Consider the following 18338-nt stretch of genomic DNA (forward strand, 5'->3'; position numbering starts at 1 on the left):
TTCACTTCTTTATTATGCCTTCAATAGCTTCAAGTCTGCAAGTTTCCAGGACTCCAAAATTGATATGATCCAGGGAAAGGACTGCACCCTGCCCTCTTGTTCTGAATTCTGCCAGTTTCTGATCCGGGTTTTCATTTGTTGACTTGTTCTTGGTTGAATTTCAATAGACTACTGTTGCACTCAGTAACTATTAGCCCAGTAGGAGTCTCTGTAGGTGTGGAGTAAGTAAGCATGGTTCCCTTTTGATTCCTGCTCAAGTTATTCTACTGAAGTCTTCCATGACTGAGTAAATGCTAGAACTGAGTCTCTATTGCTATGCACCTGAGTTCACAGACACACAGTGGCATTTCTGGAACTTATTTATTGCTCAGTAAATAAGTAGGGTGGGACCATATGATCCAGAACTGAGAAAAGGACATAGAGCTGAGAGATGGTAGTCATTTCAGCACTCTATATTAGTTCAGGGATGCACTAGGATCTTTCATGGTTCCTGGTATTGTGTTTTGACTCTTCCCCATGAGCTGAAATGCATCCTACATCTGCTATCGTTTTTTGCCACTCTTGATCAGTTCCCCCATACCCAGAGATCTCTGTCTGTCCCCCTAAGCTTTCCTGGGATGGAAAAAAAAATCACTCACTCTGACTTTTTCTTGGCTTTCTTGATCAGAATTCAGTCTGAATGTGTTCTCTAGCTTGTTGTAGAGGAGATATGCTGTGTGAGTTAGGCAAAAATACTACATCTCACTCTGCCATCTTGACAGCCCTCCCCCTTGAATCTCCCAAGGTATAATTTTAAACATATAAACATAAACATTTAAACATAAACAATTTTAAACATATAAAAATTTTTAAACATAAACATAATTTTAAACATATTTAAACATATTTGTTATTATCCACTACATACCAGGACTATTATAAGGAATCACTTCACCAACGTTCAGCCCAATATAAAGAAGAGTTATAATTATTATAGCAATTCAAAACTAACATAATCAGGAATAGGTAAGATGTGATAGTATGAAGAAAAAGGGGAAGACCAAGACAAAAAATAATACCCAATGGGAATGAATAGGATATGAATGATGAATTTGTTAAAAAACAAAATGAAACAAAACAAGATGGGGGCAGCTGGGTGCCTCAGTGGATTAAAAACCAGACCCAGAGATGGGAGGCCCTAGGTTCAAATCTGACCTCAGACATCTCCCGTTGCCTAGTCCTTACTACTTTTCTACTTTAGAACAAATATACAGTATTAATTCTAAGACAGAAGGTAAGGATCATAATTTTTTTTAAGTGTAAGAAACAGATTAAAATAACTTCTATGTCCCATTTTGGGGCAGAATAGAATATTTTTCAAAATTGGGAAAGTCTTAAAGGAAAAACAATGTCCAAGAAATGTTCACTGATTATTTCTTAGTTATGGTTTTTCTTAGAAAATGTCTTGGGGGCAATTGAGTAGCTCAGTGGATTGAGAGCCAGGCCTAGAGATGGGAGGTCCTAGGTTCAAATCTGGCCTCAGAGACTTCCCAACTGTGTGACCCTGGGCTAGTAACTTAACCCCCATTGCCTAGCCCTTATCACTCTTCTGCCTTGGAACTAATACACAGTATTTATTCCAGATGGAAGGTAAGGGTTTAAAATAAATGTCTTGGAGGAAAGGAAAAGCAGTCTTTGGTACAGCTTCTGACTCTACTGTAAATGGATGATTTAGTTAGCAGATTTCTCAAAAAAAAAAAAACTTACTAGAACAAAATTGAGTCCATCTCTCCTAAATCTCTACCTGACCTAGGCTTGAAGAAAATAAAAATTGTCCATTTAGTAGATTTAGTTAAAAATAATTAAAGCAACAATAATAGCATTTGTATTATGATTTAAGATTTATGAATACATATATTATTTAATTTGATACTCAAAATGATCTTGTACCTAGCACATAGTAGGTACTTAATAAATGTTTCCTGATTGATTAATTGATTGAGGACCTAGGTGCTATTTTATAGATGAAGAAACTTAGGGCGAATTTAAGTGATTTGCTCAAGGTCTGGCAGCTAATTAAGTATCTGAATTGGGATTTGAACCCATTACTATTTATAATAGAATCTCAATTTTAATTTAATTATTTAATTATAGAATTCCCAGGCTTAAGAACCACCAGACCCTAATAAGTTAAAAATCAAAAGACATTTCATTTAATGCTTAATCAATAGATACTTTATTATTTATTTCAATTGTCTTGAAAAAAATGGAATGTTCTTGCCACTCAAATGAGAAATTCATATTCAAATAGATCCAAATTCTCTCTCTCTCTCTCTCTTCTCTGTCTCTCTCTCTGTCTCTGTCTCTCTCTCTTTCTCTCTCTTTTTCTGTCTATCTCTCTCTGTGTGTCTCTGTCTCTCTGCCTCTCTCTCTCTCTCTATATATATATATATATACACATATGTATATATATATATATATATATATTTTCCCCCACAAACACACATATAAGACCCACTTGGGTCCTATAGTTAGTAGCAGATTAGAAGTCATTTCCTAGCACTGAGTTCTTTCCACATTGCTTCTTGTAAAGAATGTATCAAGGATGATCACTCTGTCCTAAACGATGAGGGTCCTTCTCAAATACTCTCCCATATAGCGCCATTACTAAAACAGGTAGCGAGACACCACTTCTGCTCTTCAGACAACCATCATTTGATACCTAATTAAAGAAAATGAGAGAAACAGATTACTTATGAAATAAAATTAAATTTCCAATAAAATTGAAATCATCTAGCTTTAGAAATCTTTTGTAATTTTTCTTCCATTTTACCCTTTTAAATCAAGCTAAAGAAGTCAAAATTAATGATGCTGAGGGGTAGAGATGAAGAAGGAGCACATTTCAAAAATAGAACACAACCTATACAAAGATACAGAGGGGAGATATCTCCAGAACTGTAAAGAAGAAAATCTGGCTCTAAGATAGAGTATGTGACTAGGAAGAAAGTCTAGTGGTAGACAAGAGCCATATTATACAGGTTTTTCACTGCCAAGCTGGGGAGTTTGAATTTCATCATAGAAGGAATGAGGAGCCACTGAAGATTCTCAAGTAAGGAAGTAACATGGTCATAGTTGTGCTTCAGGAAGATTATTTTGGTATTTATGTAGAGGATGGTTTAGAGAGAAGAGATTGGAAGGACAATTGTCAATTTGGAGACTATTGCAATAGATCAGACAAGTTGTGTATTCTGAGCTGGACCTGGTTCAGATGAGTTCTCTAGCCTGGCAATTTATGTGTGATATTGGGATGGAATGAGAAAATCATAAGTCTTCCAACAATTAACAAAAGGAGATTTACTTAGCTATCGCAAGAAAAGGATATTAAACAAGAATATGCATTAAGGACATATGAAGTGGATTCATACAAGTCAACCTTCCTTGCCTCTGAGTTGTCTTTTGTGATCTAAGCATTAGGTGCCTGGGGCTCCTTATGGCTATTTTCTATGAAAGTGACCAGGCTGTGACAGCAATAGCCTCACCCTAGCCAATCAAGACCAAAGATAGTATAATATCTTTTAAGGAAAAATTAGCCTATTTGCATGCATAGTATATCACTTCCACCAGAGGGTGGTAATGATATTAAGGTAGTGGTCATGTGAGTGGCAAGAAATGGACAGATGCAAGAGAGATGGAATTAGATACATTAAGTCTTGGAATTCAGGTAGCCCTCCACATCCTAGATTAAGAAAACATTATTTTCCACATTACTGGCTAATGCTTCTTTTTTAACTTTTTTCATTCCTCCAATATCTCCTATAGTTGCCCTGGATATCACTGATATTTTTGTAATATGGATTTGTTAGACTGGATTCCTTCAGTATTATTTGATAGCAATTTATTAGTGGGGAGTAGAAGGAGAAGAAGGGAATAAGCATTTATATAGTGACTACCATATGCCAAGCACTATGTTAAGAATCTTTACAAATATTATCTCATTTGATCCCCAGAATGACCTTGCAAGGTAGGTGCTTTTTAATCCTGATTTTCCAGATGAGTAAACTGAGGCAGAGTGAGAACAGCTAGAGTCAGGAAAACTCAACTTCCTGAGTTCAAATCTGGCCTCAGACATATTTACTAGTTGCGTGGTCCTTGGACAAGTCACTTATCCCTATGTGCTTCAGTTTTCTCAACCTGGAGAAGGCAATGGCAAACCACACCAAGATCTTTGCTAAGAAAGCCTCAAATGGGGTCATGAAAAATAACTGAACAACAACAACAGAGGTGAATTGTAAGTGACTTGCCCAGTCATACTAGTGTCTGAGACCGAATGTGAACTCAAATCTTCCTGTCTCTAAAAGCAGCTTTCTAACCACTGTGCCTTCTAGCTCCCTCACTTTATCATGATAAGTTCTGTTTCTATCACAACTTTCATGAGTTTGTGAGTGCTGTTGACCACATAAGAGGTGTGGAAGAGCCCTAAGACAGTGGAAAGAACACTGGCCTGTGCAGATATAGGAAATCTGAATGCCAACTCTGGGTCTACCACAACTATGTCTGAGTCACTGAAAATTTCTTTGGCTTAATTTCCATATCTGTGAAATGAAAGGGTGATACTAAATCATCTCTGAGATTTCTCTCCCTCCAAGTTCTACAAATTCTGTATATCTTACTGCTGACTAACCACCACTTCAGCTACATCATGCTATTATCCAATGCAAATGGCTTTAGTGTTCTTTTTTTATTATTAGATTTAATTATTAGAATCATAAATCAATCAAAAGTATAAAGTATTAAGTGAAAACAAAATTATTCTTGAACAACTTCAGATCATAGTTCCTTCTCTATACCAACCCCATCCTGTTACAACTTGATGCAAAGAAAATGAATACATTAACTTTCTTGGAGGCAGCCATGACCTAGTGGATGGAGTGTTGGAAAGGCAGCTGGGTGGCTCATTGGATTGGAAACCAAGCCTGGAGATGGGAGGTTCAGTTTAGACTTCAAATACTTCTTAGCTGTGTAACCCTGGAAAAGTCACTTCACCCCCATTGACTAGCTCTTCCCACACTTCTGCCTTAAAACCTCTAAGAAGAAAGGTAAGGGTTAAGAAAAAGTGTTGGACTTGGATTTAGGAAGTCTTGCTCTTTCCTTTGGTACTTAAGACTACTCCACTATGTGCAAGTCACCTAACCTTATCAAATGTATTTCCTCACTTGTAAAATAATACTTGTAGTACTTACAATAAGAAGTCGTTATGAGGTGCTAATGAAAGAGGTATATAGAATGGTTTACATTCTTTATAGTATAGAGAGCAGATATTATTTTTCAGAAATATTCATATTCCTCCTACCTCATAGTGTTGTTCACGTGCAAGTTGAGTCCCACTTAGTACTAATTGGGGGAAGACATATCTGGTGTTGAACGTGCCACTAAGGGAGAACTCTTCAAATCTGGTGAAAGCTGATCCAACTGGCTCACCACAGGTTTTTAAGTCAGTTGTTTGGCACTTCAATAAGGTGCATATCTGGGTGGAGAAAGATCTAAATGTTAGGGAATGACATGGCAATGGAAAATCATATCTTTCCCCCCAGCAGAATGGTACTAATATAGCAAAAGAGGGAGGTGTTCAAAAGTCAAGAGATTTACCTAGATATACAAAGTCATATAATGAAAAAAATTAGGGAAGCAAAGAAGGAAATATCTTCCTTGGCTATAGATAGGGAATTTTTTTTTACTAGGCAAAGGATAGAAAGAAGCATAGAAAATAAGTGAACAATTCTGATTATCTAAAGTTGAAAAGTTTTGTACAAATAAACCACTGCAGTACAAATTAAGAAGAGAAACTGTTACCTGCAGGAAAAGGGAGGAAGGATCTTTGCAGTAAGATTCTCTGATGAAGGTCTCATATCCAAGATACATAAAGAACTGACTCAAATTTATTTATAAGAATGGAAGCCACTTCCCAATAAATAAATGGTCAAAGGCAGTTTAAAAAAATAGCCAAGATATCAATGAGCATATGAAATATGCTTCAAATAATAATTAGAGAAATATAGATTAAACAATTCCAAGTTCTACTTCATATCTATAATGTTGGCAAAAAAAATGGCAATTATGGGAGGACTGCAAGAGCACAGGTATTTTGGTGCTATAAATTGGCCATTTGGGAAATCTATTTGGAACTGCCCCACAAGTCACTAAATTATTCTTACTTTTTTTTTACCCAGCTATACTATTACTAGGCCGATACCCCAAAGAGATCAAAGAAAATGGACCCCTATGTACAAAAAATAGCTCTATCTGCTATAACAAAGAACTAAAAACAAAAGGAGTTCCCATCAATTGGGGAAAAGCTAAACAAAGTATGGTATATTAAAGTAACAGAATAACATTATACTATAGGAAATGATGAAAGGAATCACTTCAAAGACATCCAGGAAGATGTGAATGACACATAGTAAAGTGAGAACTTGACAATGAATTTATACTTTAACAACATTACAAAGATAATCAATTTTGCAAAACTTAAGAATTCTGATGAATCCAAATGGCTCATGATGATTTCAGAAGACTGGTTATGAACCTCCCTGACAGAGGGATGATGGGTTCAAGGTATAGAATAAAACATATATTCATAGATATAGCAAATATATGGATTTGTTTTGCTTGGCTATGCTTATTTGCTATGATGATTATGTTTTTCTTTCTTACCTTGATAGAAAGAAGAGGATTGGGCTAGAAGAAGGGAACTATCAGTAATGTTGGCAAAAAATAGAGAGGTAAGGGGAAAAAAGAATTACTAAAACATTTTTTAATGATCAGAAGAGAATAAAAGGAATTTCAGAAGGAAATAGATAAGCATGATGGCTTTGAGACTTACACCTTAATTTATGAGATATTTTAAAAAAAGCAAAATGTTCATGAGAGATAATATCCCATAAAAGACTTCTCCTTTTCTGTTATAATTTTATGTAGAACTTTCCTTTTTTTGTTCAAGTTCAGAATCTAAAAATGAAATTTAATTCAAATGAATAAAAACAAAATTACTAGAGTCAATCAATCCAGCACAATTTTTTTAAATTTGTGAAATGCTCTATAGAATGAAGATAATCTAGCCAAAACAAAATCCACCTTGATTGTTTTGAAAAGCAATATTACCTGTAAATAATATTGTCCTTCAACAGTGTGAAGGCCATCAAAAGCCCCTAGTGCATAGACTTCATCAGTTCTTTTCTCAGACATCTTGTAGGTCAAGTGACAGCAGAGTTCTTTCTGGCAAATGGTGTAATTTCCTGTTTCTTTAGTAAGTTCAATGAAGGTAAATTCATCAAAATAGATACTTCCATGGAACTTTGGCTGATTAGAAATGAATGGCTTGGCACTTTTGGCATAGGAACTCCAATCTACCACTGCAGGGTAGTCAGAAGAAAGTCGTGGCCGTATCTTCAGTTCTGAAAGCAATAGTTGGCCACTTTCTGTTTCCATGTCATAGTGATAAACTTTAACTGCCTCTGGTGCATAGATTCCACTCCCTTTAGATAGCAAAACATATTTTTATTTAAAAAAATTTTGGCTTAATCCTTTGGATTTATTTATTTTTTAAATTGCCACAAATCCAAAAATGCTGTATCCCAATTAAACTTAAGGAATAAAATCTCTAATTACTGCATCATTTAATATTCTTCAAGGAAAGAACACTAGTCTTATAGTTAAGAGAGATGTGTCTTGGTACTCTCACCAGTTGTGAAGCCATAGACAAATATCTTAATACGAGAATATGTTTCTTCCTTTGTAAAAGGAGGATACTATTTCTACTAATGATATTACCACTAATACCACTAATAATAACAATAGCTGATGTTTGTTTAGTTCTTTAAAGTTAGCAAAGTGCTCTAAATACATTCTCTTATTTGAGTTGCAATGAATACAAAAACTCATGAAGGATCTGTGATAGTTATTTGCTAATTTCTCTTTATGACAATTCTCTGCCAAAGCACATCACAACTTGTGACTGAATAAAGAATTCCTAGGAAATGTTTTAAAGCACATAAGAATTAAATGACATGTCAAGAATCACATAGCAAGTTGTATGGAAAGTGCTTTGTACATTTTAGATCACTGTAGAAATGTGAACTATTAGAAACAAACACACACAAAAAAAAAAGAAATGGGTCAGAATAGGGACTTGAAGAAAATTCTTGTTTATAATAATTTTATGTTATGCCTGTTATCCAAGGAACAATCTGACTAAATAAATATGGATCAACAACACAAATTTAGCACAGGCATTATTCTCCTCATTTTATAGATAAGGAAAGTAAGACTTACTGGGTTACCTTCCCAAAGTTATACAACTAGTTAGTGGTAGAACCAGGATTCATTCAGACATAGAACCTTCTCTATCTAAATGTATTAAATCCATTATATAGTACTAGTCAAATGTTATTCAATATTTTGATAATTTACTAATTATTAAAATTATAACAGCTTAATAAAAAAAGTTTAAGCAAGAGGTTTGAAAATAATTTAGCTTGAAAATAATATTAGTTATCTTATGTCCTTGAACAATTGTTTAATTTCTATGTGTCTAAATTTCCTTATTTGACAGAGGATTCCTAAGCATAAATTATTTTAAATCATAAATGCTGTAAATAGCAGACTTAGGAAGACTAAAAAGTTTATGGCTAAGTATTAAGGAAAGAATTAAAGATATTAAATTACCTGTCATGTGCATACTGGTGTTGTGAGTGTTCGCTGAAAGGAGATTGATTCTCATGGCCCTAGCCCAGGCAGAATGGAATGGAACAGCAGACAAGAGGGCAGAGTATTGTACCAGGCTGTGGGGTACAATATGCTATCTACTTGGAATTTATCCACCACAGCTGCAGCAGGTTCATAAGAAAATATGTCAAAGCAAGTGAAAATGCCAAACTTTCCAAAGGGTGTATCAAAGGTCACATACGGTGAATCTTTAGGGAAATTGAACTGAACTTCAGGTGCAAAAAGATTGTACTATTAATGAAGAGAGAAAACACAATTAGAATTAATCCACCAAAATTTTATATATTTAATATCTCATGAATGTTTACTTCATGCATAGGTCAAGAGAGTTACATAAATCTGGAGTACAAAAATGAGAGCGAATGCTACATGGTATGTAAAATATCTGTGAATTTCAGCAATTCTACCTTTATAGTATCTTTTGTATAAATGTCCTTCTCTCCATTCATACTGCCACCACAGTGATAAAGACCCTCATCACTTTGTACCTAGATTATTGCAATAGCCTTCTTGTTGTTCTCCTTGCCTCAAGTAACTCCTTAATTCAGTCTGCTCTCTCCTTAGCTTCCAAAGTAAGTAGAAGTCAGACCATGTCATTCCTCTTCAAAGTTGTATATATTCAAATATTGAATTTCATTGCTTTTTAGTCCAGTAACTAGGTCTAGGCAATTGGGTTTTGGGCACAGTATACTAAAGTTTAGAGGGTGCTGACAGAACTTACACTCTTCCAGAAGTGTAGAAATCACTGAATTTAATGCAAAATTAGCAAGAATAACCACTTAAAATAAGAAGTAACCAGATTACATGACTTTCTAACAGGAAAACTTTTCCCTTTCATCAAGCATCAAAAAGTAGAATGTCTTGTTTCATTTTAGGACTTTGTCTCCTTAAATCTCCAACTGAAATTGTGTTCAAAATTGATTCGACAATGTTTTCATGCTGCTTTTCCCAGGTATATATTTTATGGACTTTGCCTTAGTTTGATTTAGGAAGCTTGTTCCTGGCATGGAAAATGCTAGTTAGAAATTTGTAAAGTTGACTGGCTCCTTTTATAGCTTATCATTATAAAGCAATGGCTACTATATGAAGCATAAAGATAGGATTAATGCTGCTGCTCTGCTATGTTTATACAAATCAGAAAGCCAACACAAACAGTGACTCTTATTAGTTTCAGTCAATAAGCCCTTCTTTTAATCAACAACTGACTTATTTTTGTCTGAATAATGAGACATTATCTGGTTTTCCCTTTGATGTTATCTTAAAGTTGTTGGCTCGAGTTATCTTTCTTTTTTGTTTGCCAATGCTCTATTCATGTCAATAGCTTGACAAAAAGGAAAGGGAAAAAAAAGTGAATTGATTGGCTGGACAATAGCCATAGGTTAGGCCAAGGAGTATAGAAGCTCCACTTCCTTCCCATCAGGTACGAAAAGCCCCCAAATCCTTTTGTTAAGTCCAATTTAAAGGTCCTTTCTTATTGATGCTCAGAGCTTTTACATGATGCCATGGGGAATTCACTATCTTCTTAAAATAAGGAATTTAATCAATAAGAAACAAAGGTTAATTATTTTGTTGTACTTCTCACCTTATGGTAGCGGGCAACCAGTTTCCCTTCTGAATCAAACACCACATTAGTGTTGTATTGGTATCGGCCATCTGGTGGACATGTGGGGTCATTAGCACCACATTCTTTCTTGTCTCCAATATTTGCCACCACGTAGATAGAATTCTCTCTGGCCAAGCAGCTAAGTCTTTCTTGCACTGGGGTATGTCCAAATCTAATTCAAGTTTGAATTCAACAGGATTTTCTTTAGATAGTTGTTTTGTTAATCTTACACATAAAGTATTCTATTTTGAAAGCCTGTGTCACCAAACTTAGTGGAGAATGTCAAAGAAAATAAGTCACTTAAACTCTCAGTGCCTTCCAACTCTGGATTTATACTATGAACACAAAAAAAATGACTTTTATTGACATATATCTTCCCATTAATTGTTGTCTATTTTGATAATCCAAGGGTGATAGATTGGAGTGAAACCAGGTAGGATTGAAATGAAATTTCTGTTGTTTTTTTAGGTGAAAAGACAAACAGTATATTCTCTTCCTATAGACCACACAAGCAACCTAGGATTTCAATTAAAATTATGTTTTTATGACCAAATAATCTGTCCAAAACCTGTAAATCAAATATGCATAATGTACTGTGGATTTTAAGACCATGAAAACACATGGTTCAACATAAACTAGCATTACAACTAAGCATGTCACTAAGAGAGAGAGAGAGAAAGAGAGGGAGAGAGAGAGGTGGGGGGAGAGAGAGAGAGGGAGAGAGAGAGGGAAGAAGAGAGAGAGAGAGAGAGAGAGAGAGAGAGAGAGAGAGAGAGAGAGAGAGAGAGAGAGAGAGAGAGGGAGGGAGAGAGAGAGGGAGGGAGAGAGAGGGAAAGAGAGAGAGAGAGAGAGAGAGAGAGAGAGAGAGAGAGAGAGAGAGAGAGAGAGAGAGAGAGAGAGAGAGGGAGGGAGAGAGAGAGGGGGAGAGAGAGAGAGAGAGAGAGGGATGGAGAGAGAGAGAGAGAGAGAGAGAGAGATTAGAAGCCCAGAGACCTGATTCTAGTCCTGGCTTTATCACAAATTAAATTAATTATGTTGGTTCAAGTCAAATGTTTTTGCTGTGGTCCATATTGCACTAATCTAAGAATTTTACCTCTAGTGAAAATATTATGAATGCCCCAGACCATCCCTCTTAAATATGGCTTCAATACTTTTGAAAATATTAGAGATTAATGAATTTGAAAGATTAAGAAGACCTTAGAAACCACATCATCCAACCTCTCGAACAATGATCTCTTCTATATGCTTAATAATTGGTCATCCAATTGAAGATTTCCTGTGAGGTACAACCTCCCCCCTCCTGAAGTACCCTATTCCATTTTTCAATAGCTTTAATTGTTTGGAGGGACAGCTAGATGGCACAGTGGATAAAGTGCCAGACTTGGAATCAGGAAGTCTCATCTTCCTGAGTTCAAATCTGGCCTCAGACACTAACTTGCTGTGTAGGCAAGTCACTTAACCTTATTTGCTTATAACAAACCATTTCAGTATCTTTGCCAAGAAAATCCCAAATGGAGTCATGAGGAGTCTACATGAATGAAAAATGACACAACAATTGTTTAAAAGTCTTTTTTGATTTCTAGCCTAAATCTATCCTTTCACAACTTCTACCTGTTGCCCCTAATTCTGTCCTTTTCTTCAAGCAAATGCAATTTAACAACCATTTTCCATGTGACAGACCTTCAAAAATTTAAAGGCACCTATCATGTGCCCCTTAAGTCTTTTCTTCTCCCTAGTCCTGTATCCCTCTATTATTGTAGCATAAAGTTTTTTTTACATAGTTCATCACAGTGTGGATTCATATAAAGCGTGTAAGTCACTAAAATTCCTAGATCTTATTTCAGCAAAGCTTGTCTCGACATTATACCATTTCATACTTGTTTGGTTGATTTTTTTTAACTCAGTGTAAAACTTTATACTACTTTTTACTAAGTTCCATATTGCCATGTTCATTGATCTTTAAGTCCATGATAAAAAAAAGTATTTAAAAAGTTAATCTTACTAGATTCATCTTAATGCCAAGATCTTTTTGTATCCTGACCATATGATTGCTATATTTCCCAGCTTCATACCATCTAGATGGTAATCACTCCATCTTTATCCCAATTATTAATAAAATTATTAAACAGAACTTGGTTAAGCCCTTATCCTGGATTTACTACTTTGGTACTTTCTGAATTCTCCATTATACTCCTATGTATCATATCTTCTCTTCTCCCTGAGCTCTTTTCAGTTTCCTTCTGCATGCTGTCTTCCCCCATTAGATGGCGCCTTGAAGGCATGAACTTTCTTCTTTTCATATTTGTATCCTCAGCCCTTAGTATATTGCCTAGCACATAGTAGGAAGTTAATAAATGTTTATCAAATATTGACTACTGACATATCCCTGAGAAATATCATGAGAACTCTTTTTCAAGCTGACTCTAAGACATTAATGACTACTCTTTGAGTCCAATCATTCGACCAGCTCCAAATCCACCTAATTGTATGACTCTCTAACCCACATCTCTTCATCCTTCCACAAGAACTGCTTTGGCAAATGCTTTGCAAAAGTCACTGTAAACTATTTTCACAATTCTCTCCTCATCTATCAGCCTAATATCAAATTAACAATAAGGCAATTCTGGCATAATTCTTGCTCTTGATGAAGCTTTTTTGTGAATACTGTTTCCTTCTCTGGATCATCAGATCATAATAAATAAAGAACTGGAAGAGAAGTTAGAAGCTCCCCCCCGCCCAAGATTTACTCCTTCACTTTATAGGTGAGAATCTGAAACACAAATAGGGTAAGGGATTTTCCTATAGTCTTATAGTTAGGAAGTATCTAAGACAGGATTTGAAGGCAGATTTTTCTGCCTCAAGTCCAAAACTCTGTACAGTGATCCATGTTGTGTGAATGATGGTAGATGTTGTAGATCAGGTACGGAGTAGACTAGATAACTACTGATATCCTTCTAACTCTGAAGTTCTGCTTTGCCCTTCTTGAATCCTTTGGTCCTCTATTTCAGAGATATTAGTAAATTTAGAATTAAAAGAAGCCTACAAACCTAAACTAAAATTTTGCCTTAGGTCTTCAATTTTTTCATCTATAAAATGGGGACAATAATACTTACATTGCTTATTTCTCAGGTTTCTTATGAGGATGTAATGAAATAACACATATAAATGTTTTGTAACTCTCACAATTTATATAATTATAGGTTATTTTTAGCATTCAGTTATATCAGTCATATGAGCTTTCTGGATTATCAACTCAGGGAAATAAGAAAAATTCAGGAGCATAAATCCTCCTGAATCATAGCCAAAGTATACAGTGAATGCCCTCTAAACCGGGAAAAGTTCCAACAATCAGTTGAGTACTATCATTGTAATATGGTCCATGATAACAAAATACTTGCAACATCCAGTGAATTTTGTTCAGAGATCAAAAGAGAGCCTTGGGGATTATGCAACTCTCACTGAATCTCTCTTGTGTTAGTAGTTCTGGACTTTGATTTCCAGGAGATGGTGAATACCAAGTAACCAAATTCAGCTTATAAATTTGCATGAAAAGTGTTTCTGAGAAGGGGCATCTAAATTGAACCCAGCAAAATAAGCCACATTTTAAATGCACTAAGTAAGCTTGCTAATCAAAGGAGTAGTAGATCCTGTCCAAGGGTTGATCAGTTTGGTAATATCTTTTGAATCTGGCTTTTAAGGTCTATTTTTTTTTTTTTGGAAAATGCTGGGAGAAAGAAGCTATTCAATCTTATGTTGCATAGGGAGTTTTGCATCCTGCTACATGGATATTACAGATTTTACATGTTTTAAAATTAATTTTGGGAGGATTTGGTACTATCATTTCATTACTGCAGTGAATCAGTGATAAGTGTGGAATCCATTGGTATAGATCCCAGCATGACAAATCCTCTGTAACTCAAAGTTAGAGTTGCCTGGGTATTGTTGGGTGAGAGGGAAGAATGTTAAGTAAGTGGTCCATGGTTATTCTACTAATATGTGTCACATCAGGATAAAACTAAATCTTCCTGATTCCAGTAAGATATTTCTATCCATTATACCATACTTCCTCACAACCATTTATAATTTATTATTGTATCAATATAACAGAGTGGCATTGGACCTGTGATTATGGAACTAAAGGGAAGCTCCCTTTACTAAAAGAGATTGGCATCTGTTTTACAATATACAGTCTTAGTTGCCTGAGGCATTGAGAAGTTCAATGACTAGATCAAGATCTAGTAGGTAGGTATCAGAGACAAAATTTGAACTCATCTTCCAGTATATTTATAGTTAATGAAGTTAGTATACATTTTACAGAACCATATCTTCTTTGTGTACACAAGAAAAAAATTAAAATACCTTTGTGCTTCAGTACATGGAATCCAGTTTTCTTGAGGGTCTGGGATGTCTTCTAAGTAGGGGTAAATTGTTTCCCTTGTGAAAACCCAGCCATAAACTCCATCTTCAGGAGTCACAATAATGTCTGCACCCTGCTCAAAACAATGAAATTATAGAATGTTAGATCCAGAAGGGTCCTTACAGGTATAGTTCCTCACCTTATACAATATCTTACATAATTTACCAATAAAATATCAAAATGAGTATATGATCTAGGCATAAAGGGAGATATCACAAGCAAATTAGATTAGGGAACATATTATCTATTAGATTTACAGAAAGGAGAAGAATTTATGAATAAGCATGAGTAAAAAATAATGTGAGATGTAAAATGGATAATTTTGAATACATTAATGTGAAAAGTTTTTAAAATAATATTTTGTTTTTCCCCTATTATATGTAAAAGAAAATGTTTTGCATAAATAAAACTAATGTAGTTATGCATAAATAAAACTAATGTAGTTAATGTAAAACTAATGTAGTTATGCATAAATAAAACTAATGTAGTTAATGTAATTAGAAAGAAAGAAATCAGTTGGATAAAAGATTTTATAGACAACTTCTCAGATAAGGGTTTCATATCTAAAATATAAAGAGAACTTTGTCATATATATGAATATGAGTCATTTCCCAATTGATAAATGGCCAAAAGATATGAACAGTTTTTAGAAGACTAAATAAAAACTATATATAAATATATGGAAAATGCTTTAAATCATTATTGATTAGAAAAATCCAAATCAAAACAGCTCTGCGAAATCATCTCATAACTCTCAGATTGACTAAAAGGATAAAATGGCAAAATGATAAATATCGGAGGTGATATAGAAAAATGAGGGCATTGATACACTGTTGGTAGAACTGTGAACTGATCCAATCATTTTGGAGAGTAATCTGAAATTATGCTCAGAGTTATAAAACTGTGTTTACCTTTTGACCCAGCAATACTACTATTAGCTTTATTTCCTAAGGTGGTCAGGAAAAAAGGAAAGGAACACATATATTATAAAATGTTTATAGCAGCTTTCTTTGTAGTGACAAAGAACCAGAAATTGAAAGGATGGTCATAAATTAAGGAATGGCTCAAAAAACTGAAATGATGAAGACTAAAATGAGCAGAATCAAGAGAAAATTATATACAATAACTGAAAATTATATATAGTAACTGAAACATTTAAGAATAATTTTTGTTTTACCAATTACATGTAATAATTTCCCACATAAGTTTTCTAAAGTTAAAAGATCCAAATTGCCCCCCTCTTGCCTTCCTGGAGATTTTAAGCAATTTAACCTATATATATATATGAAATTAAATTATATGATTGAATTAAAATGGTTTGCAGGACTACAGCATCTAATTTATGCATAATAAGATCAATTTGATCTGATATTTATATACCAGATCAAATTGCTTACATATATATATCTATATCATGAAAACCTGTTTCCATATTGTTCATTATTGTAAGAGAATACTAATATAAAACCCCAAATAAAAACCCAAGTAAATTAAAGTGAAAAATAGCAAGCTTTGATTTGCATTCCAGCTCCAACAGTTCTTTCTCTGGAGATGGATAGCATTCTTTGTTATAAATTCTTCAAAACTGTCCAGGATGATTGTATTGCTGAGAGTAGCTAAGTCTTTCACAATTGATCATTGTTCAATATTGTTGTTACTGTGTAGGAGAGTCTTCTGGTTCTGCTTATTTTACTCTGCATCAGTTCATGTAGTTCTTTCCATCTCTTTCTGAAATCATCCTGCTCATCATTTCTTATGGCACAGTAGTCTTCCATCACCATCATATACCACAAATTGTTCAGCCATTCACCAATTGATGGACATCTTAATTTCCATTTCTTTGCCACCACCAAAAGGGCTGCTAGCGATACTTTTATACAAGTAGGTCCTTTCCTCCACCATTTAAAAAAATCTCTTTAGGATACAGACGTAGTAGTGGTATTACTGGATCAAATGGTATATGCAGTTTTATAGCCCTTTGGGCATAATTAGCAACAGAAATATTGTTGGAAGAAAGACATATTTGTTCACCACCAAAGAAAGAACTGATAAATATAAATAAGACATATATCTCCTTGTCAAATAACATAAATTAACTCTATATTTTAATTTAACAAATAATTTTTTTAATGTCAACTAGTACCTTCTGTCTTAGAATCAATACAATGTATTGGGTCTAAGATAGAAGAGTTATAAGGACTAGGCAGTGAGGGTTAAGTGACTTGCTTAAGGTCACACAGGTAGGAAGTATCTGAGGCCAAATTTGAATTCTGGATCTCCTGTCTCTATCTGCTGAGTCACCTAGCTGTCCCCAACTAAATAAAATAAAAATAAAAAAAAGAAAAGGCAGAGGCCTAGAGTTAGTGATTTGCCTAAGGTCACAAAGATGGTTGGAGAATTAGAGTCCTCTTCTCAAGAATTTCAGCCAACTTTTCATCTCTACAAAGAATCATGGGATCATTGAGGTTAATATTATAAAGAATTTTGGTGATCATATGATCCTACCTTCTCAAAAAACAGAATAACTTCAAAAATATTAAATGACTTTCCCATTGTCACACAAGTAGTAAGTGGCAAAGCCCATATTTGAATCCAAAACTTCTGGTTCTAAATCCAGCATTCTTTCTATATCTACCACATCAAGTAAAAATCAGAGCAAGTTTCTTGATATTCAGAAAAGGACACAGGCCTTCAACTTCTTCTTTATACCCTAACATCCAAGGAGAAACCATACCTGCTTAGCTGCCAATTTGATTGCCTTCTCCAAAACATCTAAGTTCTTATTCATCAACATCAGGGCATCTTTTTGAGAAACAGGTGTTTCTGTCCTATTTGGCAATATAACAGCATGCTCATATACAGCAGCCTTAAATGTGTCTAAGGCACCACCATCAAGGATACAGATCGCCAAAACTATCACACCAATGGGAAACCAGGCAGTAGCCATGGCTGGAGTCTAGTGTCTCTGACATAGAGAGCATGAATTCCAGAGTATTTATATATGAGGAAATAATGTGTCACCGTCAGCTACTGGAAATGTCAGTGAGAAATGGCATTAAGCAATCTGACATTGAGAAAGAAGGTTGTGTAACCAACCAAAAGGGACAGGAAGAATTGGGGGGAATAAACTTGATATTGTTTTTGATATTTTTTTGATATTTTTGCAAGCCTGAATCAGAGTTATTGACATGGAAGTAATGAAGCCAACAACATTAGGAATTTTATTAACTGCTATTAATAAAGAAGTCTTTTTCTAGTAGATTATTGACCTGCTCTACCTCCTTCCCCATTCTCCCTGTTGCTAATGATCTCCTTTCTGAGATCACCTCCTATTTATCTTGTATATATTAGTATTATTAGTCATTAAAAATTTGCTCAGTGTACCATTGAGATGATTTCCCACATAGATGATAGATGAGGCTAGAGAATTCACATCCAGGAGAATTATGATGAGGTGTGATGGAAATGACTTGGAAAGATGGTGAAACGTATGCAGACAATATGTAACTGATTCTGGTCTGCTAATCTCATGGTGATTGTATTTGATTGGCTGAGGCT

General features: G+C 34.7%; 1 protein-coding gene across 1 annotated transcript; it reads right to left on the reverse strand.

The window, feature by feature from the left end:
• Positions 1-341: 341 nt before the first annotated feature.
• Positions 342-17759, reverse strand: LOC100031277 (vascular non-inflammatory molecule 3). The gene is given in 8 exon segments (XM_001380546.4): positions 342-2701; positions 5330-5503; positions 7138-7511; positions 8701-8796; positions 8799-8991; positions 10343-10535; positions 14723-14853; positions 17515-17759. Coding segments are annotated over 8 exon segments (1497 nt in total). The 5' UTR covers positions 17728-17759; the 3' UTR covers positions 342-2578.
• Positions 17760-18338: the final 579 nt, after the last annotated feature.

The sequence above is a fragment of the Monodelphis domestica genome, chromosome 2 (genome assembly GCF_027887165.1).
Source record: "Monodelphis domestica isolate mMonDom1 chromosome 2, mMonDom1.pri, whole genome shotgun sequence".
NCBI lineage: Eukaryota > Metazoa > Chordata > Mammalia > Didelphimorphia > Didelphidae > Monodelphis > Monodelphis domestica.